The sequence below is a fragment of the Aspergillus nidulans genome, chromosome I (genome assembly GCF_000011425.1).
Source record: "Aspergillus nidulans FGSC A4 chromosome I".
In the NCBI taxonomy this organism is placed as follows: Eukaryota; Fungi; Ascomycota; class Eurotiomycetes; order Eurotiales; family Aspergillaceae; genus Aspergillus; species Aspergillus nidulans.
The window spans coordinates 827,339-851,494 of NC_066257.1; the positions used below are offsets into that span (position 1 = coordinate 827,339).

A 24,156-nucleotide genomic window follows, 5' to 3' on the forward strand; every position below is an offset into this window, starting at 1 on the left:
TTTCTCTGCTGAAATCCTGCGAGGTGCAGAGAAGCTTTGATTTGCGCTGTGATAGCCAAACAACAGCCCGCAAATGCATTTCAGCCAGTCAAAACGATAACCTGCATGGTCATGCTCCTGGTCGTGGAGCACTCTGCAATGCTTGAATGATCGAATCCCTGTACCCACGCTGTGGCTGTGATTGATTTACAACTTGTATCTGAACTCCTGTCAGCCGGTTGATCTCCGTCGTTCTCCCGTCAGCCAGTCAAGAGCCCAAGCCCCCTGTATACTTCGTAAAACGACGTACTATGCACATTGCTGGCTGCGAATGAGTGGTAGGGCTGGATAATGACGTCGACTCGTTGATCTGTTACTATTACTCACCAGCAATTATACTGAGGATCTCCGAATTTTGCCGCTGGGGTCAGTGAGCACCATCCAAGGATCGGGCCCTGGGTCTTATACGGTCAGACCAGATCGAGACGGCGGCTGCTTAGCGGGGGATCTAGGATGCTAAACATAGTAAACCTTGCATTGGCTCCCACGCGATGCGGCCTTCCCCCAATATCATTGGAGAAAAATAGGTCGGTCGTGGGGCGGCCCCACTACAGGCTCCATGACTGGTGCAATCAAGCCATCGGTCGTCCTTGAAATCCCTCCGTCTGGCTTGGATGCGCTTCTATTCGCCCAGGAAATGGCACGATAGGATGCACAAACGATCCTTCTGGACGACCCCGGTTAAGGTCGTACCTGAGAAGTTATGGTAGTACTGCTATGGAAGTTACGCTGCATTGTTACCGTATAACCAGTGGTCTGACAGGCTTCAATTACAATGGGCTGAAGTCGTCTCTCAACAAAGGTGAGGCCACCTCTCGCAGTCTTTCAATCTATCCGTACCTACAGAGTACATACATACTGTTACAAGTACTCAAAAGGCCTGTAGTGCGGCTGAACCTACAACGTGGGTGGATTCCTTGCACCGCTGTCGCAGAGACAGTCGATCCGATTGTCATTTAATGGATAATACCACAGATTCAAATTACAGCTCATGATACACCCAAGAAAACACTCACATCAGAAGATCGAGATCGATAATTGGAATGCCGTAATCATGAGATGAACGCCATAAACTCTATAGTCACCGTTTTTAGCAGCTGCAAGCTTAGAGGCAGAGCGAATACGAGGAAAGCACCCGCTGGCAGACCGCCTGCACCCTTAAGGTTGGTCCCAAGCTAGGTGCGGGAAGGGTCAAGCAATCATCAGTAGAGAACCTGGCAATAGCGCTTCCTCAAGGGTACGCATGCGCGACCCAAAGTCAGGAGAGCAGAGTAGACCACCGACACTGTTCCCAGCTCATGCGGAAGCGCATCCTCCTCCCAAGCTGGGCCGCCTAATAAACTAACCAAGAATAGATACGAGCTTGCTCTCCTGCCTCACACGCTGAGCCGGTTTCGCTTTGGTAACTGTGAAGGAAAGTACTATATCCCAAGGTAAACCCACACTTCCAGTCTGTTACAGACATGGCAGTGGTCTTGGCCGGGCCGGGGATCCTTCAAAACGGCAGAAGATCCAACAGCGTTCGCCCGTTGCGTCAACTACGCTGTTGTTGCTTAAAGTTATCGCAGAGTGGACCCAGCCTGATCTGCATCCCTCATGGAGTCATGGTGGATGAACGACTTGGCCTGCTTTACCCCGAATCGGCTGCCAGACCGATAGCATCACAAAAAATTGGGTGAAGACGGGGCCCATGGCCAATAGCCTATAGCTGAACATGGAGGGGACGAGCTAGGATGAACTCATCAATCACAGTACAGCTTTCAAGTGCTAGTATGGACCCATATGCAACCGTCCGCGTTGAGCGCGACCGACAGCCGCTCCTGGCTTGTAAATCATGGTGAAGACCGCGAAGGCGAATCTTTGAGGAAGAACTTTTCAGGATTCGGGTGCATTGCTGTCACTAGTACCTCTCGTGTACTCCCATGAGTCTATATTGGGTGCCCGCTCCCCGCCGTACTAAAGTGTTGCCCGTCAAGGTAAAACAGCCGAGGTCGGTAAATCCTCGGCCGGAGCCAATTACATATCGAAAATCCAGCGCACCGCCACCAGCTTTTCTCTGCAGGCAACGGAGCATGACGGGAAGAGCAAAGCGATGGTACTAAACGTCTGTCGATCTTCAGCCACTGCTCAACTTTTCCAGCTGAACGCTGGAACATTCCGAAACATTCTGATAATCGGCGTTCGGAACCGGGAAACGGGTCGACTTGCCCTAAGGATTGTGTTGTAAGAAATCGAGTGCGTCTGCGTACCGATTCTTGGGACTCCCGAACCCGACCCGTGAATATAGGTGCCTAAAAGGTACGCCGCACGAATGGCGGGCATTCGATATTAGCGCGCTAACTGCATCCCATCGACATAAAAAAAGATAATATGCTTAGTAATCAATCATCTTCGGTTGAGAAACCGCGATCTTAGCAAAGGGAAAGAATCAACCGCTCGGAATCGGATATACGTGACGTTAAGGTTACACCGCTGCCTCAAGATGACCTAAGACCAAAGAAGTAACATACAGATCTTTCTTGTCAGCCGCATTTATGTAACCTAGCACGGTTCCTAGCACGGTTCTCTACTAGGCAGCGCGATCGTCGCCTCAGCCTCTTCCCTTCCTTCCTCTAGAATATCGTGGCTGACAGAATCGCAGTGACGAGTTCTGCTATACTCGCAAGAAAATGACCGTTTTTTTATTTGCCTGAAGAGGCTAGAACCAATTATTGTCCAACATAATGATTGTTTCCAACAACGGGGCCTCTTCTCGGCTGATCATCAATCATCATTAGAGAGCAAACTGCACGTTGCGCCTTGCGTCGTCATTATACTGATGCACGGTGCACAGCTGATTTCCTGTGCATTCTATCCCTCACTTACTGCAGGGGAAAAGGCAAGGCACGCGGTGACAGATTTGTCCACATTCCTCTTATCGAGAGTAGCCTGACTCTGTACACAGCACGGCGCTACATTGATCGGCAGGAGTATGGACAGGATACGAAACTGGGAGGCCTTGCAGTTCTCTGCCACTTCCCAAAGGAACTCAACCCTTCCGGGAGCCCCGTCTCCTCCGATCCCGCTGAGCAAGCCGGCTCGGCCAGTTTTTCTCCCGATAGATTGCGTCGATTAGGAAGGATGATAGTCCAGTCTGAGTCTCTGAACGTGCTGAAGACCTAATCAAGGACGTCTCTCAGCTGTGACGTACGTTCAGCCGTAGACTGGCCTTCTCATCATTCGGAGCTACTCGTCGGAGCCAATTGTCGGAGCCGAGTTTCAGGATATAGAAGACAGGAGTATGCTGGCGTCAACCGCGCGCACTGCCTAAGACGGCTTGGGATCCCTGGGGAAGCTAGAGGCGCCACGCAACTCCAATAGTTCGCCAGGGAAAGAAAGTACACCAAGTAGCTTGTCAACGCTCAACCCCTTGGAAAAAGTAACACTCCCCTTTCGATCCAACGGGGCGATCATCAGGACTGCCAACCCGCACTTGGCCTGGTCGAAACTTTAAAGAGGCTCAGATCCGGTTCGCAAAACACGATCTGTTTCACTAGCCGACTGAAACACAACTTAGAACTCCAGTTTTTCTCTTTGTTAATTGGATTTCGCTTAACAGCACGGGTGAGAGCCGATCAGATATGTCTGGGACTTACTACACAATCCTAAGGTTGATTGGCCAATCTCAGTAAGCCATCATCTTCAAACCCATTTTTTGCGCAGAAAATCCACTAGAGAAGATAGTTGAACGCATGCAACCTGTAGAGGTGTTCTACAGGCTTAGTAGAGCTACTCCTGCAAACTCAGACAGTTTATTTATAGAGCTAGAGAAATCGCATAGACTAACCACGTTCATGCACCATCCATCTATTCGGTCCATAGATATCATGGCCTTCCTACACCGAACTCCTATCATAACCCAGTATCGAGCAAAGATCCTCAGCCGAATTTTGAGAAAGAATTATTTATATTAATAGTGGCAGAGGTGTTGGCCTGGAGCACTAAATTTGTGGCTTCAGCCTGTTCCACTCTCGACTTCGTCCAGCCAGAGCTCGGTTACCATACGGTAAGATTTTCTGTTTCCAGCTCCATACGAAATCAGCGATCTTCACCTCTAGTTCTTTTTTTTTTTTTCGCTCATGTGGTACTGGAGTAGCATATGCCTATCACAAAGTAGAGGTCGTTAATTGTCTCAATTCTTAGTATAGAGGCTTCGTGCAGTCTTATGGTACGGACTGCGGAGCCAGGAGGTAGTTTAGCACCAGCAGCTTCTTGAAGCACAAAACACCGCACAGCACCATAAGGGATACCCCTAATCTACAGTGTACTATGTGTAGATCATGATGCTCTTCGAATCGGGGTATTTTATTTGAATACTCTTTTTTTTTTTTTTTTTATCGGGTTACGCCGGTGTAATTGCATGAGGTTTTTATGGCGCTGTTAGTGGGGGTTATAGATCATATATATAGTAGCGGGGACAAGGCCTCGGTATCGTGGACAAGCCTCTTTCAGCGGTATTGGCTTCTACTACTTGAACTACTTGATGTAACTTCCAAGCAAAGATAAGTAGCCCGCTTATCATATCAATCAGGGGATCTTTTTGACGTGACATTTTTGGATCTGTTGCTTACCTGCGTGGAGACGGGTTCTCGTGCAAAACCCTTGTGGGAGCATTAAGACCCAGTAACGACCTAGGGAAGACACTCTTCACTGCCACAGTGCCAAGTTTACTGAAGGGTCCATCTATTCCTATTTCTAGCACTATAAGTGTTTCTTCGTACTATCAATACCGGCCAAACCCGATGCTGATCCGTGAGCACTATACGTCAGCGTCCATAACATATACACACCTAACAGGAATAACTCCTCACCATCCTAACAAAATACCATTTCCTGACCACAAAGCCCCCTAGAGCGAGGCACTATACTTGTCACAGGTCCCATCATGCCCTGCATGGTGATAGGGTCAAGCCAACTTGCCCAATCCAGAGTCCGCGTGCACCAAAAATAAGAGAAACACAGCCAGTCAGAGGCGGCAACACCACGAGATCATCACTCACGCAGATAAAGCCAGCGAGCAAAACATGGAAGCAGTGACCGCCAGTTCTCTGTTAGGAATAGCCGGGCAGCCGGCGCTTTTGCGCGAGCCACTGTCGTGGAGTGTACCTCACGAAACCATTCGCCTGTTCCTGCAACTTGTCTCACATTGCTATATCGCCTCTAAATACCAAGTCTAGCGGATACTCGATGCTCCCTCCCCTGATAGTGTCAATATATCACCGAGATTTCACCGGATGGCTGCTTCAGAACATCTCAGAGCTCTCCTGAATAGTTCGACTATAGCATACGGGAAACAGCCGTGCCCAGAACCGGTACATCTTTGGCCGGGTCGACTTTTGCGAAACCAGCCACCGCGCGAAGCTAGATTCCGACCGGAAGGGATTCGTACTGCGTAGATGGACCACCTTTCCTTTGCGTTAGGCTGTGGGTCGGTAAAAGGGTCGGCTTGCTGGAAGGAGGGGGGAAGCTACCTCACTGTACCTCTGGAGGGCAAGATAGTACTGCTCTGAGAGACCAACCGCCTTCTTCATGATCGTTTCTTTCTTAATCTTTCTTGCTGCCATTACGTATATTTTCGATAGCGTATCCCGATCTAGGCTGTATTTGTCGCTGACGAGAACCTCCCCGGGCATTCTCCATCCGTGCCTTTCGTAGATGACTTCAACTAGCCGCGTCAAAATGTCGGCCTGCCATGTCACAAGAAGCTCGCCGCTAATAGCTTTCATATGACGCTTGAGTAGCGTTACGTCGAAGGTGAGTCGGAGACTATCAGAGCATAGTTGCTTCACCTTGCCTTCAAGCAGCTTATTCGAAAGCGTTAATTCTCTCAGGGCTGCACAGTATCTCTGCCAGATGATGCGTTAGTTTGCGCCTCTCGCCCAGGCAACGAACAGTTCCGTACATCTACCGTTTGACATACCGTGAGAACGACTTCGCCTCCTAGCCTCTTTTGCCTTTGAGCCGCTTTGATCTGCGCACGATAGAAGGACATCCCTGGACCATACTTCTGGATGAGGTCCTCATCCATGACAGTGACTTCAAGGCGACAAGGGCAATGCGAGTGACAGTTCAGAAATGAGCGCGCTTCAATGATAAGAGAATAACTGCGTTCAGTAAGGTATGATGACGGTTCTAGTCTTGAACAACTGGCCGCCGTGATGTTGCAAGCCTACGCTGGAAAGAAAGAGCGAGTGGCACTCATCGTGGTCGAATTTGGAAAGGGCAAGCCAACATCTGAGATTACTTTCCAGAATTGAGATCCAAGCTGATTGATTCTCCGCGAGTATTACAGATAGATAATGTCCATCAGAAGCTTCGTCTCTAGAGCTTACTTCCCGAAGGCTTCCCAAACTCTATGACCAGTTTCCCAAACTGTTTACTATCTTTCATATCCTGGAACAGTCCATCCAGGGCGGCAACATCGCTCAATTCGGCCTGCACGACGCGCGATACCACCGGGCGTACTTTGTGCGTCTTGACAAATTCGACCATGTCCTTGAATTCTTTCCGAGAACCCATTGTCGAGCCGCGGACATCAATATTCTTTAACACGGCCTGCATCAAGAATGGCATCACGGGAGAGACTGTCATTCCATAGATGGAGAGGACACCGCCAGCCTGTGATGTGTTAGCCCGCACAGATAACAAAAGAGACATTAAGAGGCTTCAGACCTTGAGCAGTTTGACAGACTTCTCGACGGAGTTACCACCCGCTCCGTCGATAACGGCGTCAAAGTTCTTCTTTCCCTTAGGAAGCAGGCCGAGCAACTTCTTCTCCCAGCCATCTTCCTTATAGTTCACACCCCCCTTGGCACCGAGCTCGATAGATTTGCGGATTTTCTCCTCGCTAGAGCTGGTAACATACACGTCGGCACCTCGCGCAACAGCAAAAAGCAAGCTAATTAGCGCCACACCTCCGCCGATACCTGTGATCAGAACGGCAGCGCCTTTGCCGGTATTGCTCTCGCCTGCCTTTACCACTAGGGCCCTCCATCCTGTCAGTCCTGCCAGGGGTAGGGCGGCTGCTTCTGCGTCTGACAAATGCTCCGGGGCTTCTTCGACCTCTGACTCGTCGATCGTAATATAGTCTTGCAATGTACCCTTGTCGTAGAACTTGGTTCCTCCCATGATTTTATAGCCTGTGGGATCCTCCGGGCCTTCAAGAGAGTCCTTCCAGCCTATTCCAGGATTCAAAATGACTCGCTTCCCTTGCCATCGTTCTGGATTTGTTACGTCAGGGCCTGCGCCCACGACGGTTCCGACCCCGTCTGCGCCCATAGGTACGTCAAACGTCAGTCCGGGGTAGAGGTGCTGGCGCAGAAACACATCGCGATGGTTGAGAGCTGCTGCGGACAACTTCACCAGCAGCTCGGTGCCTTTAGGGGTGGGTTGGGGTAAGGTCTTTAGTGCGAGCGGATAATAGACCTTCCCAGGCTTGCCCTCAGCTTTGCCGAGGAATATTGCCTTCGACATTGTGATATCGTTGTGTCTTGAGAAGACTGTGTATAGAATAATGCGGTTTGCGAGTTCAATGGGCGATTTGAGTAGATGTTGGATTTAAAGATCACATCATCCAAAATACCGTGCGGGGATATCTGGCGTTATCGATAACCGAGGCTGTCCGGCCTCAATACTGATCACAAGAGGACATGTTCCCCGTTATCAGTCACACTTTATATGAACAGCATGCTGCAAATAACTATGTACAACATGTTCATCCAACCGGGACCTGTCTAGACACTATAGTGCGCGGACATTCGTTGGATTCGTATCTGACTTGCCGGAACAACTGCCTCGGTTTGCCACTCACAAACCTCCACTATGCTATACGCAAGCCAAATCATACACCAGGTTTAGAATAATAGATACGCATGGGTGAGAAACGAGTGATCATCCACATCAGAAGCTGGGACAATAGCATTGAGGCTCACAATAGCGCTTTGATTGGCACCACCGCGAGTCCCTCGGTGGATGATAACAGGATGCTTGGCTATATCGATCGCTCCTCGAGGAGAACCGTCTCGGCGAAGCACTATAGTCATATACGTGCCGATAGCGGTGAGTATGTTCGCAGTAGGTATAATGTTGATCCGAATAGTAGCCACATGGCTCAGGTTCGCAAAAATTGGTACGTACTTCGCGGATATATTCGCCTCGTTTATACCCGGAGCGAAGGGACTTGCCATTCCAATACCAGGAATAAGGGACGTCCTTGCTGACAGTTGTCTTTCGAGAGCAGAAAAACGACATGGTATCGTGTGAGTGATGGACAGAAGTTTGCCAACCGAGTCGAGCAGGAGAGTTTCAATAAGATTGATTAAGCACCTCAAGGCTTGACTCTGTTGACTTGTCCAGTATTTATTCCGTTTGGTCTCGGGGTCTGTCGAGACGCATTATCCTTGCTGACATTCATGACACATTGTCTGTCATACAGCAAACACGGATAAGCAACATTCAGATAGTTCGGTGCTCACTCTGTGTGACGATGGAATGAATACGTTAGAAGCCTGCAAAACTGCACAGAGTGCAGGAACATAGTTGCCCGGCAGCAGCAAGTTGCCCGGACAGAAATAGAGTAGACCTTCCACTTGTTCCATAGGAAGCCACCCATCGAGCACTTGATGTTTTAGAGAGGCTGGCCTACGCCTTTCTGCTGTACGCACTTCTCCCGTAAGGGATGCCAAGGTGGTCTTGATCGCTGCCAGTCAGAGTCCACTGTCTAGACTCAGAGAACCATAGATCATCTGCAACGCAACGCTGACCGCAGTATGAACGCAGGGCAATGATCTGGGGCGTGTTGGGTGCGCCTGTCCTCCAGTAGGTGTAGTAAGTGGTCTTGACGCGTCCAGGAGGTGGCTGCGACTCTGCAAGCGTAAGTACACACAGAGAGGCTGGGGATGGATTGCGGGGGGTCGCATGCATGTCAACCGCATTCCAGACCTTCCTTTGGGATCATGCCACAACACTAAGCCAAGTTGGTGGCTACTAGGGGAAGATACATGCCCAAGAGCCAAACCATGGAAATTGCTCCGTTGTCTGACAGATGATGAACGTTCATGCGAATGAAAACCATGTCCACAGCAATTTGATGGTCAGAAAGACTCGCTGGCTCACTGTGATCTTTTTTGACATCTCCATCGATAACAAACCATATCAAATACAGCCCACAGCTATAAACCCTAAAGTCGAGTAGCAGCTGTGCTCAAAATATGTAGTTAACGGAACCAAACCGACTGTGTACACATTCATATGCATGTCTCCGGTTGTTTTGCCTAGAGTCGGAGTCTTCCTCGAACCACTTTGATCTGTATATGAAACGACACGTCTTCAGCAGAACGAAAGCGTTTATGCCTGAAGCACCAGTAACTGCTGCGCGTGGCATTACCGGGACGTAGGTCTGCAGGGAGGGTAAGGCCACGCACTGCTTCCCATGGCTCCTCGAGCTTATGTAACATGACATTTAAGCATTTTACTCGACTTAGGGACTCTCTTGCGGATACTCATGGGAGATTTAGAGGTAGGAAGCTCTGAGACCAAATAGTTGTCGTGAGGTGTTGTCGCTGTAGATATTCAAGCAGCTCGCCGAAGAACGATTTGTGTGCGGGCTTGAGAATAAATTTCCTACAATCCGGGCTTTGGCATTTGGAGCGGCCACAGTGTAGAATAATAAGATACGGCCGTGACGCGACAAAGGTCGACGATACATGGTGTGGTATTGCCACGGCCCCAGCTAATTCGCCGCAGCCTCTTCATTTTTCTCAGGAACTTCGAGCCTCCAGATCTTCTTCTCGACTTGGATCGTCTAGCGTTCTTCTGTCTCGACTTTGACCTCATCCCTCCCGCAATCTGCCCTCAGCATCTCTGCCAGAGCACTGTACGTAATCCTGCCGCTTTTGATTTCCACCTTCTATTCCTTTCGTCACTTTAACCAGCTACATGTGGATTCCTTGTCCTTTCCTTTCCTCGTCCGCCACAAGTGGTGGTAACACTCGCACATTTGGTCCGTGACAGTCTCTAATCTCGATATAGTTTAAACATTACAAACTATCACCTTCCTTTTCTATTCCAACCGATTCTCGGTATCTATCAACTGTTTTTCAGCAAGCCGCCCACGACACAATGCCGACGCCACTCCCTTCGAGTTTCGCTTCGGCCGCCGCTGGCAACACCCAAGACGCCTCGAGGAGAGGCGATGGTACCTCCAGTGGAGAGTGGTATGCAGCCAAACCTGTCTTCTGTTTCTCAGTGATTGCAGGCGGCAAAATATTCCACAGCCTCCATTTCCCATCTGACTGACCGCTTGCAGGTCTCGCACTCGCATGAACGGAGCAACACAAACTTTCCGCCGCCCATCAGTTGCGACAAATCCTTCTCATACTCGAGATGCAACCTCTGCTACGACCCCGACCGGCAGTGCCGGCGGTGCCTATTCTACGCACATGTCCTCCACCCGCAACGGAGCATCTGTCGATACCCGTTATTCAAAAGAACAGCTTCTCGACCTGTATAAGGCTCAGCGGGAGAGTGGGGTTTTGTCTAAGAATGTTGCGGATTATTTCGTCGCCGATTGGAACCCTCATATCGAGACACCCACGGCGAACGGGGCTTGGGGGAAGCGGGATGATCACAAGGATAATCCAATTGGGCCCGAGGTGTGCTGGGATCATGGAGGACAGTTTGAGCCTCTAGGACTAGTGGATATGACTGATGATGAGAAAGAGGTTGGTCTCTTTGTCCCTTAATGGGTCTACTTCCGCGCCTTGTTATGTTTGGTCGGAGTTGTACTGATTAGTCTAGACATTTTCCACCTCGGTCAACTCCCCACTTAAACCACCACCCACGAACGCCGCCAAAGAGAACGCAGCTACAGGCGGCTCAGGACGCAGAACTTCGGTCTCCTACCCGCAAGGAAATGCGCCTTACAACACCTCGTCTCCCAGTTCCACAAGGCCGGGCCCTAGACGTCGGGAAACTGGCGATTCAATCGGAAATCCTATGTCTCCTACAACGAGCGGCTCCCGCTTCTTCCGCGACGAACCGAATACTTCAACCCCACCTCCCTCACTGCTACGTCGCAAAACCGATTTTCGAGACGCTACGTCTGTTTCTAAGTGGGAAGAGAAGGAGAAGGAGGCTCAAGGCCGGGACACCGCTGATACTTCTTCGCCCTTTGGTTCTTTGAAGCGTAGCTCTACGAATCCCGTAGGCTTGCCTGGCTCGACTTCTCCTTGGCCGTCAGCTTCACAGAATGCCAACTTTTCGCCCATGGGTGCATTTGGAGCTTTCAACTTGGGTACCTCTAGTGCTGCACAGACTCCAACTACTGAAAAGCGGCCTGGGTTTGGCAGTTTACGTGGGGAAAGCCGCCTAAAGGGGTTGTTCTCGAAAGATAGCTCGGAGGACATACCATCTGTTAGGGAGAAGTCGTCTTTGAGCAATCTGGATCGCTTAGGCGAGAGTGAGGCTGAAAAACGGTCTCAATCGCCGTGGGGTGAACAGCTGAAGACGCGCACCGGTCGAAGTGAAACAAACCCGTTTTCCGACGAACCCCGAAGTGGAAGCGCGGCTCTCGGAGGCTCTCAGGACGTCAGCACTCCTTCACAGGTAGCGGATCAGCTGGGATTCTCTGCCTTTGGGATGACCTCTAGCATTCCTGGCTTCCGTGATCTGATGCAGAGTCACGAGAATTCGCGCAACCCGACTCCTCACCTCCCCGGCCGCGAGCCCACTAGCCCGACGAATACAAACCCGTATCAGAGCCCGCACGGCGACAGGGGAGACGTGGATGACGTGGACACCGACGGTTCTGATATTCAGAATACTAACCACCCTGGACTTAGCGGCTTGCGAGACTCGGCTGCGTTCGGTTCTATCCGTCGTGTGGGATCCGGCATGGACCTGCCTTCTATTGATCGCAGCCAATCCTCCAGTGTTGCAGGTAACCGTAGCTTCAGCAACTTGGGTAGCCTGGGTGGTCTTCCTTCTCTTGGCGGCGCTGGCTGGCCGTCTAGCGGAGCGGTTGGCACTCCTACCAAAGACAGGTCTGCTTTTGCTACAGGATTTGGCGACCCCATTTTTGGCTCGATGGCTGACCTTCAGTCTCCGAGTTTGGCGACGTTGGGAGCGGGCGGACTGTTTAGCCCTCACGCTGGAATCTCAACCAGTGGAAGCATCGGTCGCTCGAGCAAACTAGGTTCTCTCTTCCCTCAAGCGATGCAGGAACAAATTCAAAGCGAGCAACCTAGGCATGACCTCAGCAGTTTCGATGAGACTCAAACGGGTGAGTCTATTCTATCACTATCAAAGAATTCTCTAACCACGTCAGGTCATCAAGCAGATGCACCTGGTCAAACGGTTCCTGCAACTACTTCCACTTCTCATACTCCAGTTTCTGCTGTAGGCTCCATTCCAACTTCCATGGTTCCGGAAGGTCAGCAAGCAAGCCAGGCTGGAAGCACGGCTGGCTCAGTGCCTACAGCTCAGCAGCGGACCATGGTGATGCCTGATCGAATGCGCTGGATTTACCGGGATCCACAGGGAAATATTCAGGGCCCTTGGACGGGATTGGAGATGCATGATTGGTTCAAGGCGGGCTTTTTCAGTCCTGACCTCCAGATCAGGAAGTTGGAGGACCCTGAATTTGAGCCATTAGCGCAGTTGGTGCGACGCATCGGTAATTCACGAGAGCCATTCCTGGTTCCACAAATTGGGGTTCCCCATGGTCCTGAGCCCAATGCTAGTACTTGGGGAGGTGCTGCCCCTACTGGCTCTGCGCAGCCTCCGTTCCCAGGCAGTTTCCCCAGCTTTGGCACGACTCTGACTGCTGAGCAACAGAATGCCCTCGAGCGAAGAAAGCAAGAGGAGCAGTATCTGATGGCACGGCAGAAGGAGCATCTTGCTCAGCAGCAGGCAATGTTGAAGCAGACACAATTTCAACCTGGGGTTCCTGGAATTTATCCCCCTCAGCTTCAGCATCACTCCAGTGCCCATAGCCTTCACAGCCAGCCTAGTTTCGGCAGCATAGCTTCACCAATCGGTTTTCAGCCTTCGCCGATTCAAGGACCCTTGCAACAGCAGCAGCCTGGGTCTGGTTTCTTCGATGCTTCAGGCGCTATCAGGCCCAATCCTCTTCCCAACGTCGGCTCTCAAATGCTCGGAACGGATTTTTTAAACAGCAGCCAAGAGCAGCTTCCTTCGCTGCTCGATCGTTTGAACGTGAACAGATCCGACCCTTTTACATTCGGCAGCCCAACTTCGTTCGCCGCTCGACAGCCCGATAACCTGTTTCCCAACCCGCAGGTCGCAACCATGTTGCAAGACCGTGCGCGGCTTCAGCAGGAACAGGAGCAATTTGATAGCACCCACGGTGACACTCTGTTTGACCAGCAGGCTCGTGAAGAAAGACTCCGTCAGTTTCACGCTTTGAGGGCACAGGAAGGTGATTTTGGCATGCGCACTACGGAAGGCTTGCCCACTCATCCCGCAACCGCACCCTCTCAACCGGCCAAAAATGCCGAGGATAATGCGGCTCTTGAGGAACTCACCAAGTCTATCACTAGCGAAGAACCTGTCTTAACCCTTTCCCAGCAGGTTCAGAAGGCCGCGCAGGAGCAGGAGGAACAGGAGCAGAAGAAGCAACAACAGCAGCAACAAGCGCAATCGACTTCTGACGCTGCCTGGGCTACCAGGGGCGACTCTGCCATGCCTCAACCATTCCCTCCTCCTCCATCTGCTTCGCCACTGCCCGCTCCCGCCGCTCAGCGCAACCGCCAGAACGTAGCGGAGTCCCTTGCCGCAAACTCTCGTTCTCAGACTCAAACACCTGTTGAGGCTCCCACTACCTCAATTGCGCCATGGGCGAAGGAAGTCAACGAGATGCCGAAGGGCCCGTCTCTCAAGGAGATCCAGGAAGCTGAGGCACGCAATGCCGCGCAGAGAGAAGAGATGGCAGCTGCTGCTCGCCGTGCACAGCTACTTGCCGAGCAGGAACGTCTCAGCCAGGCTCAGGCTCAGCAATCCCCTGGTCTCCCGTCGAGCGCCAACTGGGCCAGTGCTGGATCTCCGGCAACCCCTACCTCGACAGGCTCGGTTTGGAACAACAAGGGTGCGGCCACTACCAGCGCGGCCAAGAAGACCCTAGCTCAGATTCAGAAGGAGGAAGAAGCCCGTAAGCAACGCTCTGCTGCAGCTGCAGCAGCGGCGGCCGCTCAGAACATTGCCGCGACTACCCCTACTCCCTCTTCTACTGGAAAACGTTATGCGGATCTGGCCAGCAAAGCTCCCGCTGCCTCCCCGGTTAGCGCCGGCTCTGGTGCTTGGACCACCGTCGGTGCCAGCGGCAAGGCCAAAGCTCCTCCTGTTGCTCCAACCGGGCCGCGCTCCACCAGCGGACCAGTTCCTGTCGCTGCATCGCCAGTCCGGCCGAAGGCAGTAACGGCGACTACCACAGCGCCCCGGACCGTTCCTGCCACCACGCCTTCGTCGAACCCTAGCCGGGCTATGGAAGAGTTTACCAAGTGGGCCAAGTTGACTCTGGGCAAGGGGTTGAACAGTAATATCAATGGTATGTTTATTCCTAATGGGAGATTCTGAATCAAACTAACGTTTTTATAGTCGACGATTTTGTCCAGCAATTACTGCTTCTTCCCGCAGAGGCGGAAATCATCTCCGATTCCGTCTACGCCAACTCGCAGACTCTGGATGGCCGACGATTTGCGGACGAGTTCATCCGTCGCCGCAAGCTGGCAGATAAGGGAATCGTGGAGTCCGTTTCGACAAGCGCCCTTGCGGAGAAGAACGGCGGAGGGTGGAGCGAGGTTGCGAAGAAGGGATCTGCTAGCACGTCTCGTGAGGAAGATACGAGCAACGCGGCGTTTAAGATGGTTGCACCCCGCAAGAAGGGCAAGCGGTGATTTCCGAGCTGTGACTCATTGATGTATGATCAGTAGTAGCACAGAAATTGGCATTTTGCATCTCCACGTAGTTAAATAACTTAGTTAAATGGCTCCATAACGTTCCAGATTTTCTTTCACTCTTTCACCCTCCAACAACCTTCTAAACTAGCCATGGCCTCTCCAACTCCGTTTGGCGCCCCCATGAAAGCGCACTTCCTCCTCGATCCTAATTACAACAATCTCAACCACGGTCTTTCCTCTCCTTCAACGTCGCTTACAGCAATTGCTGACACAACCAGGCTCTTTCGGCACCTACCCTTCCCAGGTCCTTGAAAAGCAACAGTCCATCCAGAAATCTCTCGAATCTAGGCCCGACATCTTCATCCGTTACATTCAGCCCGGCCTTATCGACACTTCTCGGGCCGCCCTCGCGCCCCTCCTTAACGTCCCCGTCTCAGACCTCGTTTTGGTCAAAAATGCCACGACAGGTGTCAACACTGTCCTGCACAATCTCGCACTGACCCGTACTCTGACTGCAGATGACGTTATCTTCTACTTTGACACCGTCTACGGCGCCGTCGAGCGCGCCCTCTTTGCCCTAAAGGAATCCTGGGGCGTCAAGCTGAGGAAGGTTAAGTATGTTTTCCCCCTTGAAGAGGGGGGAATGGTCAAGAGGTTTAGGGAGGCACTGAAGAGCGTGAGAAAAGAGGGCTTGACGCCGAAGCTCGCGGTCTTTGAGACGGTTGTGTCAAACCCAGGCATCAGGTTTCCCTTTGAAGAAATTACGAGGGCTTGTAAGGAAGAGGGTGTGCTGAGTCTTATTGATGGAGCACATGCGGTTGGTATGATCAAGCTGGATCTGGCCGCGTTAGGGGTGGACTTCTTCACGAGTAATTGTCATAAGTATGCCCTGTCTCTCCCTTTTCATTACCCTAGCGCAGGCTTGATGGTTTATGCTTAGGTGGCTCTACACTCCGCGCTCCTGCGCAGTCTTATACGTTCCCGAGCGCAACCAGAAGTTCATCCGGACAAGTCTCCCTACGTCATGGGGGTATGTGCCGCCACAGGTTCCACCTTCTGAATCAGGCGAAGACAAGGATATCCCTCCGTCCACGCTCCCAAATACTGGAAAATCCCCGTTCGTCGCGCTCTTTGAGTTCACAGGGACAACGGACGACAGCGCGTATGCGTGTGTCCCTGCAGCACTCAACTTCAGAGATGAGGTCTGCGGTGGCGAGGAGAGGATCTATGCTTACCTTGAACGACTCGCTGGGGAGGCGGGTGAACTCCTTGCGTCTGCATTAGGGACGGATGTGTTGAGGGCTGTGAAAGATGCAAGCGGTGCAGGGAAAGGTGGAAAGGGGCTGGGTTGCTCAATGGTCAATGTGCGGTTGCCTATTCGGATCACTAATCTGGACTTAAATTCTGGAACGAAGGATAAGGCGATAAATGTACGGCCGGAGGACGTCAGTCCCCTGTCGCACTGGCTACACGAGCAGTTGATAGCCAGAGGGACATTCGTACCGTGTTTTCCGCATGGGCAGTGGATGTTTGTCAGACTCAGCGCGCAAGTTTACCTGGAAAGGAGTGATTTTGTTTGGTTGGGTGATGTCTTCAAGCATATAATGGAGGGTGTACCGGGCTTTTTGGAGGCGAACAAGAATGGAACTCAGGCCAAAGCGAAGATTTAGAACATTGACAGGATGGGATACAGAAGGAGTCATCATGGCGTGAGCACATTGGTGCAGAAACGGCAAAGAAGAGAGTAGCTAGCTAGGGTTTTCAAACATATGGCTCGTTTGCTTCTTGTCTCTCATCTATCTTAGGACTCAGACTCTGCAAAAACACACCTTCCCTGAAAATAAGTCTTTACAACCCTCGCTTCCAACAATTTGTTTTCGTTCCACTGCATATCAAGTACCACAAAATCCGCCTTCTTCCCCACCTCCAGCGCCCCGGTCACATCGTCCGCAAAACAACTATACGCCGCATTCCTGGTCGCCGCACTGATAGCCTGCACCAAACTCAACTTAAACCCCTCATTAACCGTTTCCTGGCACTCTGGCTCCCTCGCTGATCTTCTCGTGGTAGCCGTATACAGATTTCTCAGCGCAGAATGCGGCGCTGTCGGTGCATCCGTCCCAATGGCAACATTTGCGCCAGCTTCGGCGAATTCGCGATACGCAAATGCACGGCGCACACGCTCGGGGCCTAAAAGACGCGGCCATGCCCGGAGAATTGCGGGATCGGCGTGTACGGGCTGAATGCTGGCAGTTATACCGAGGGAGGCAAGACGAGATGCATCAGATGGAGAAGTAAGTTCGAGATGTTCGATGCGGTGCCGGCGGGATTGTGAGCCTGGTCGCGGCTCTACGGTTTCAAGCGTGTTGATGGCGAGTGCAACTGCAGCGTCTCCAATCGCGTGCAAGGCAACTTGGAGACGGGCGCCGTCGGCGCGCTGGACGACTTTGCGGAGGATACCTTCTTCCCAGAGGGGTGCCGGTGAAGCTGTCGAGGCAGTGTTTGATAAACCAGCCGTATATGGCTCTAACAGCGCCGCGGTACAGGCATCAACAACACCATCACAGATGACTTTGATCCCTGCAATCCGGAAATCTGAGCTCGTCTCTTTGTTGTACTTCTCATGCAATTCAATTGCTCGATCGACCTGCGCTAGCACTTCTTCCTCGCTAGCAGCGGGCGTAATAAGCCAATGCATAGCCAGCCTAATTGAAAATGACTCCGGCTCCTGTTCTCGCAACTGCCGCGCGGTCTCGAAGATATTCTCATCTGTTGCCATTTCCACCATTCCCGTGTACCCTGCTGCATTATACGCGCGAATCGCATCCTTCACGTATTCCTTTTTCTCGTTCGTCGTCGCGACCCGCGCAACGTGCGGCCAGACGATCGTTACAGCGGCAGACTCACTGAGTAGCCCGGTGGGGTTACCGTCATTATCGCGTGCGATGTCTCCGCCAGCAGGTGTAGGTGTGGATTTGTCAATTCCTAGGTCCGTTAGGGCTGCAGTGTTGCACCACGCTGAATGCAGGTCTTTGGCGTCGATGAATATCGGCCGGCCGTGGGGGTCGAGATCGTCGAGGTCGCTGGCTAGAGCTTGTCCGTCCGTCATGGAGTGCATCCACCCGCTGCAGAAGAGGCGCGGGTATGTGGTGGGAGATCGGGAGGTTGCTGCATCGCGGATGGTTGATTGGATCTCTGAGAGGGATGTACAACCTGCCAGGCTGATTTTTGACAGCGAAGAGCCAAAGAGGAGGAGGTGCATATGTCTGTTTCATCAATTAGCAATACTGGATCGCATAGATCTATAGAGCAGAAGCTGGAATATAAACACACCCATCAATAAACCCAGGCAGGACTCGTCGGCCGGCTAGGTTGACCTGCTTATCGGATGCAGGGGCATCCTGTTCGGAGCCTACATAAATAATGCTTTCATCTTCGACAAGGAGACAAGTATCTGCATCCTTGCTATCGTATTCAGTGCGAGAGAAGACAGAGGCGTTGTGATAAAGGGTCCTCATGGTGGGGTTGAGGGGTTGGAGTTGGAAGTTGGAGAAAGATGAAGCGAAGCCCTCGCGCTATGTGACTCGAAGGAATTCTCGCCCTAAGGCGCATTCCTTGTCCAAGGATCTATAATCTTCCAGTTTTTGATTGAAATTGCTTGTTGAAAGTCATGTGTGGCCGGGCAAGGTAGTCTCAAAGTCAATAAGTCCAAATACATACCTTACTGTGTACCTAAGTAGTAATACTTCCATAGTATAGTAGTAAAGCTTGATATATTTCTAATGGAAATATAAACGGTACATTGCCCCGGGTGCAACTTAAACACTCTAGCTCTCGCATCAGCGGTTCTAGTGTTCCTAGTTCTCTTACGAAAGTGCCACTTCATCATAAAGACAGGACACAAGACTAATCCTAGTCCCGGCAACCGCAGCTCGAAAGGAAGGGCCGCACTATCTCTCCCCAATATGTCATGGGTGCATCCTCCATACGACTCTCACCCTCCACCGTACCCGCAAACGCCATGGCCAAGCGAGGTGCTATACTTGACGACAGTCATGCCCACACTAGCTCTATAAACTCGTCCCTGCGCGGCACGGCGTAGGAGATAAGATGATCGCGGCAGGAAGCGGTGACGACATGCCGACGCAGACGGCGACTATGTTCTAGGAAAGGTTGGCCCCGTGAATCTGTTGCGTAGATATCCTGGTTAATAAGTGCGCTATCAGTTGCCTTACCATGATCATATAGCGGAGATGCGTCCGAGCAGCTTGTCCATAACCAGCGCGGCGGCAAAATCAGTCCGATCCAGAGAGCTGTATCATGCCGGTAGAACGGGTGCGCCAGCCGGTAGCCTCGGGGTATCTCGGGGTATCTCGCAGTCTATAATGCAGCATTTGTCGCTCGCTTGTTGGGGATTCACCTCGCTGCTTGAAGAATGAGCAAAAGGCTGGCAAGACGCAAGCCTATCCGGGGCACTGAAGAAAGATCTCCAGCTCAATGTGGAGATCACTAAGGTATATGTAATTCTACCAGTCACAGAACCCGTTCAGCAGAATTAGGGAATCGTCGTCATCCATTCGTAGAAAGGTACTCTGTACACACAAAATTGCCTTTCCTGTTGTTCATCACATCGTAGGCCTGTTCAGTCCGGACTTGCCCAAAGTCTATCTGGCTAGGTAATCAAAATAAATGGATCCTTCCAAGGGGTGTAAAATAGAACAACAAAGAAGGGGGCGGAAAAGGAAGAAATGAAAGAAAACAAACCAGACTTCAACTTCCACCTCCCCCAAGCCGACTGCGAACCCAACCAGTCCATCCTCCGGAATTCGAACTTGTACTTTCGCTACGACTGGTTGTCCGCGGACGAGATCCAGACCCTTCTTCTTCAGCAGAGGCAGTTGGAGGTCGATTGTTGGACGAGGACGAGGGCGAATGTCTAGCCTGGGCGTCAGTCCCTTCAGTTCCTGATCTGTACGGGAGCAAAAATAATCATCAGTACTACTGATCAGTTGACTTTTCATGCTGTGTCGAGAGCGCTTACGGCATCGTGTTTGTCGCATTCGCGTCCGCTGCCGTCGGATCAACCCCGCGTCGACAGTGCGGACAAGAGTTATGTTGGTTCAACCACAACTCAATACACTGCGGATGGAACCAGTGTGTGCAAGGAAGCACGGTGACCTCGTCGCCCACTTTGACAGCGTCCATACAAATCGAACACTCGGTTCCTTCGCCTCCGAGCATCTCCGCGTCGGCCCGCTTCTTGGGAAGAGCACGGATGACGTCTTGAGCAGCCGGGGGAGCCGCAGTGCGGTTCCCATTCTGCTCTACCAGTTCGGATATTACCCGGTCTAGCTCTTCCTGTGAGTACACAGCATCCCCATTACGGCTGATGTCCATGAGAACCTCAAGAAGTGCCCTGATTGGAGTCCCTCCTGTCACGACACGCACATTCGGTCGTCCAGGTCTGTCCGTTTCTCCAAGCTGACCAGCTTGTAGATTATTGAGATTGGTGTGGAATAGCTCAAGGATACTGCAGCAGTTAGATAAAACCCAGTTTAAAGAATTGATGGAACGTACTCTCCCAAACTCCGTAGAGGTGATCCCATGGGCTGAGGTCTATCCGCATCACGAGGAAACAAACCTCCAGCACCGTCGTCGAAAGGGCCACGAGAGGAATGGGGGCCGTTATCAGGCCCATATATCTCATCGAAAAAGCTTCTTCGCGGCTGCGGGCGGCCTGGTGAACCAGGTGACCCTGGCCCTTGTGCGCGCGCAGCACGCTGCCGATTAAGCTCAGTGAGACTCTGAAAGAACGAATTGAAACCGTGAAAAGCGGGTTGTATGGGATCGGTGGGATCATCGACCGCTCCTCTGGTCGCAGCCTGTCCTCTGCGGGGTGGCAAGCTGTGTGCATGATAAGAGAAATGAATGTTGCCGCCGGGAGATTGAAAAGTGCGATGGGTGTACTGATAGCCAACAACGTTGCTCCATCCGTGACCGTCATCAATATCATCCGTGTGTGCCCAAGGGTTGTGGTCTGCAAAGGGATTCGATGAAGACGGCGTCGGCGAACGCTGGCCTGGAAAGGACTCGGGGGGATCCGGATGTGGGTGTGAGGGCGAGGGCGAGGGCGAGGGCTCAGGGTCTGTATCGGGAGGGATTTCAATCTGCGCAGGTCAGTCTAGCATGGGTAAAAGTGAGTAAGACGCATACTATTTCTGTGAACTCTGAACTGCAGTACGGACACTCTAGTGTCTCATACAAAATGCGAGGCCATACCTGGCCGCAGGCGTGGCAGAGAACACGATCACCCGTATCCATGTTGGGAGGAAATGAAGTCGAAATCGGATCGGAAGAGGCAGGAACGCAGGATAGAATCCAAGTGATCCAAGTAAGAGGTTAAGACAAGGATTAGAGGAGGGGTCGAAACGAGTATTCGAGTCCAATAGTCAAGCAGTAAAGGCGCTGTTCATGGTCTGAAAGACTGGCAGGCACCAGCGAATATGGTCATCTTGCTGTACACGATAAGACTTGAACAAAGTACAGAAAACAAGAAATAGTATATAACCTTTGAACAAGGCTAAACTAAGACAGCACCAGAACAGTCGATCAGACGGGATCAGAAAGAGAGAATTGGTGGTGTTAACGGAGTATTAATATTGAATGACGTTAGCCTCGGATGTGGCGCAGCGATAAAAAGAAGAGCCTTGTCTGCTCTATGTGGCCCAACTCTTCAGGCATTCTTATAACATATTCCCAATAGTATTAATAATTATGAGCGAGCCACTAGAGAATAAATATTATATTTCACCTCCAACCATCTCTGTCCTATTAAGAACGCCCAGAGCCTAAATTATGTATCATGCTAATAGACCAGACACGAAAACAAACAAACACAAGAAGCGTAATAGCAGAGACGGATATCATCCATCGTCAAACGTCGTCATGTATATACAGCTTCACCACCTGAATGTTGCACCCCCTCAGCACCCTATTACCCTGCATTTTTATCGCCGCTGTCCACGGAAGAGCAAACCTCCGACTACTCCCGCCGCGAGAGCCAGCCCACCAACGATAGCAATGCCAACCATCCCTTCACGCGATACTCTATCATCAATCAGAGTCCGCAGACTTGCCGCCTGTAGATTTCCCGGCTCCTTGTCGATAAGAAGATCGTTGTAGCGGCGGGCCTCCCCATAGTTGCCTAGTTTGTAGTTACCCAGCGCCAGGTAGAAGAGACATTCGCGGCGTCGCTCGGGATGGGCGCGGAAAATCTCAGACAGGAGACGAACGCCCTCTTGCTGGTCAGCTCGGAAATTCGATTTGATCAGGCCCTGTACAGCATGTTATGTCAGTAGAGTCCAGACATCAGCGTTTCTTGTGTGGGGAATGAAGGTGCTTACCCAGGCATAGTTGAACTTAGTCTGAACACCAACGTAGTCGCCTTCTTTTTCATACTGGGCGCGAAGGACTTGAAGCTCTGCTGGCTTCAACGGGCTGTATAGGCTTTGTTAGCTGCTGCCGCGCAATAACTAATAATGTGGAGAATAGACCTTTCAGCATCTGCGGCATCTGGATTTGGTCAGTACCAAATAGCTCGCCCTTGCCAGTTTGGACCACGTACAAGGGAGATTTGAAGAAGTCATATTGCTGGAATACAGTACCACTGTCTGAGTCTTTTGGTAAGATATGCAAAAGAGTTGTGATGTCAAGAATCGGCCAGGCCAGGCAGCTTCACTGCTCCAGGTGACGAGGCGGTGCACGTGGAGATGTGGCGTTGCCCTCCCAACCGTTCCCGTATTTACCACGGATCTGTATTAAGACAGCCCCTCACTATCGCATCTTTTTAAACACAGCGGCCTCATTTCGACCCTATCATAGTCACCATGTTGCTCGACGAGAATCCGTCTACGGTAAGCGTACTGCTCTTTTATGTGCGGCTTATACTGAGCAACGTCAGCTCATTCACCACACAATCGGCAACTTCAACATCGCCCCGGACAAACAAGCCGTCTCCCGCATCAATGATTCGCTCGCGACCCTCCAGCAATCGCGCGAGCTGCGCATGCGCGAAGCTGAATCCTCCCTCCGCAAGCTCTCACGCCATCTCCAGTCCCTAAGCACACAACATGAGGAGGCCGTCGCCGCTCACGACGCAAGCAAACATGCCGCCGCCATGGTCGAGCTCGACACGAAGAAATTTCGCATCGCCAAGGCCGCGTCGGAACTGGAGATCGAGAGTGAGCGTCTTGAAGGTGAGCTGGAGATGTTGAAGGAGAGGCTGGCAGATCTAGAGGCGCAGGGCCTCGAGGGCGATGAGGCAACGCGGAGGGAGAGGGAGGCTGATGATGCTATCTTGTATGTCTTGCTTGTCATTGGGCTTGGTTATATTTCTAACGAAACAGGCTACGTTTGAAGATTTACCGGGCTTTGGGCATCGATATCGAGCCTGATGAAGCGGGCAACTTCACCAAGGCTGTTATCCGTAACAGCCGCAAGGGAGATGTGCACGTTGTCAACCTGGATCCGAAGTTCTCGCGCTTTTTCTACGCCAACTACTTCTGGTCAACTATGCAGGGTTGAGTACTTGTTTGGCGTTATGGTGTAGGATGATACCCAGCTGGATCTTTGCTTTTGTTTATCTATTATCAGATCTCATAAGTTCGTAATACAGTACAGAGTTATCGTACAATTATTATACACGGGCGGAGCGAGCCGACAGCAAGCTCTGGACCACTTCTTCTCTCTCCTCCTTCGAAATCGATATCGGCCTCGTCCCCGGCGCAACTCTCTCGACTGCGTCCAATACCTCCTCCACCGAAACGTCACCCAGTCCACTGTCCTTCCACTTTTCCATCCACACTCTCTCCAATCGGCGCATCCCTTCCTCGACCTGATCCATAGTCTGCACCTCCTTCCCTTCCCACGTCAGCCTAGCCTCTACCTCCCTCTCTCCCTCCTCGCGATTCGGATACAGAATTTCTACCCCCAAGCCACCGAGCCCTAAATCCTCGACCCTCCCGTTCCACAAAACCTGCCTCACCCTCCCTTCCCGTTCAACCATCATGCAAATGAGGGGCATCGCACTCCTGCCCAGTGCCTCCCTGACTCCCTTACTTGTCTCCCTCGGACCAACCAAAATCCCAACACCAGCGCCAGATCC

General features: G+C 51.7%; 8 protein-coding genes across 8 annotated transcripts, besides 1 other annotated feature; 3 read left to right on the plus strand and 5 right to left on the minus strand.

The window, feature by feature from the left end:
* Positions 1–24,156: part of a sequence feature (contig 1.106 681..67855(-1)) that runs on past both edges of the window.
* On the minus strand, positions 4,413–6,106 carry ANIA_10796 (uncharacterized protein; the record flags this gene model as incomplete). The annotated part of the gene is made up of 5 exons (XM_658741.2): positions 4,413–4,455; positions 4,650–4,761; positions 5,079–5,207; positions 5,555–5,924; positions 5,999–6,106. The coding sequence occupies 5 exons, from the start codon at positions 6,104–6,106 to the stop codon at positions 4,413–4,415; spliced, it is 762 nt and encodes a 253-aa protein (XP_663833.2).
* On the minus strand, positions 6,316–7,566 carry ANIA_10793 (putative alcohol dehydrogenase). The gene is made up of 2 exons (XM_050611573.1): positions 6,751–7,566; positions 6,316–6,696 (listed from the first exon to the last, which is right to left on the minus strand). The coding sequence occupies exons 1-2, from the start codon at positions 7,549–7,551 to the stop codon at positions 6,400–6,402; spliced, it is 1,098 nt and encodes a 365-aa protein (XP_050466961.1). The 5' UTR covers positions 7,552–7,566; the 3' UTR covers positions 6,316–6,399.
* ANIA_06228 (uncharacterized protein) lies at positions 9,884–14,990 on the plus strand (the record flags this gene model as incomplete). Its single annotated transcript, XM_658740.2, has 5 exons — positions 9,884–9,952; positions 10,108–10,292; positions 10,385–10,799; positions 10,876–14,641; positions 14,692–14,990. Exons 2-5 carry the CDS (start codon positions 10,198–10,200, stop codon positions 14,988–14,990), a joined length of 4,575 nt encoding a protein of 1,524 aa, XP_663832.1. The 5' UTR covers positions 9,884–9,952; positions 10,108–10,197.
* Positions 15,144–16,663, plus strand: ANIA_06227 (putative aminotransferase family protein (LolT); the record flags this gene model as incomplete). Its single annotated transcript, XM_658739.1, has 3 exons — positions 15,144–15,222; positions 15,272–15,875; positions 15,934–16,663. The coding sequence occupies 3 exons, from the start codon at positions 15,144–15,146 to the stop codon at positions 16,661–16,663; spliced, it is 1,413 nt and encodes a 470-aa protein (XP_663831.1).
* ANIA_10795 (amidohydrolase) lies at positions 16,795–18,511 on the minus strand (the record flags this gene model as incomplete). The annotated part of the gene is made up of 2 exons (XM_050611578.1): positions 16,795–18,259; positions 18,327–18,511. 2 exons carry the CDS (start codon positions 18,509–18,511, stop codon positions 16,795–16,797), a joined length of 1,650 nt encoding a protein of 549 aa, XP_050466962.1.
* ANIA_10792 (putative RING finger domain protein) lies at positions 19,391–21,314 on the minus strand (the record flags this gene model as incomplete). The annotated part of the gene is made up of 4 exons (XM_050611587.1): positions 19,391–19,962; positions 20,035–20,523; positions 20,571–21,160; positions 21,273–21,314. The coding sequence occupies 4 exons, from the start codon at positions 21,312–21,314 to the stop codon at positions 19,764–19,766; spliced, it is 1,320 nt and encodes a 439-aa protein (XP_050466963.1). The 3' UTR covers positions 19,391–19,763.
* Positions 22,001–22,639, minus strand: ANIA_06225 (protein fis1; the record flags this gene model as incomplete). The annotated part of the gene is made up of 4 exons (XM_658737.1): positions 22,001–22,327; positions 22,397–22,490; positions 22,547–22,565; positions 22,618–22,639. 4 exons carry the CDS (start codon positions 22,637–22,639, stop codon positions 22,001–22,003), a joined length of 462 nt encoding a protein of 153 aa, XP_663829.1.
* On the plus strand, positions 22,880–23,576 carry ANIA_06224 (protein spc24; the record flags this gene model as incomplete). Its single annotated transcript, XM_658736.1, has 3 exons — positions 22,880–22,906; positions 22,954–23,351; positions 23,399–23,576. 3 exons carry the CDS (start codon positions 22,880–22,882, stop codon positions 23,574–23,576), a joined length of 603 nt encoding a protein of 200 aa, XP_663828.1.

Coding starts and splice junctions, on each gene's coding strand:
- ANIA_10793 (XM_050611573.1), bottom strand. CDS start 7,551: ATGTCGAAGGCAATATTCCTCGGCAAAGCTGAGGGCAAGCCTGGGAAG. Junction 6,697..6,750: donor AGTCTGTCAAACTGCTCAAG/GTCTGAAGCCTC, acceptor AACACATCACAG/GCTGGCGGTGTCCTCTCCAT.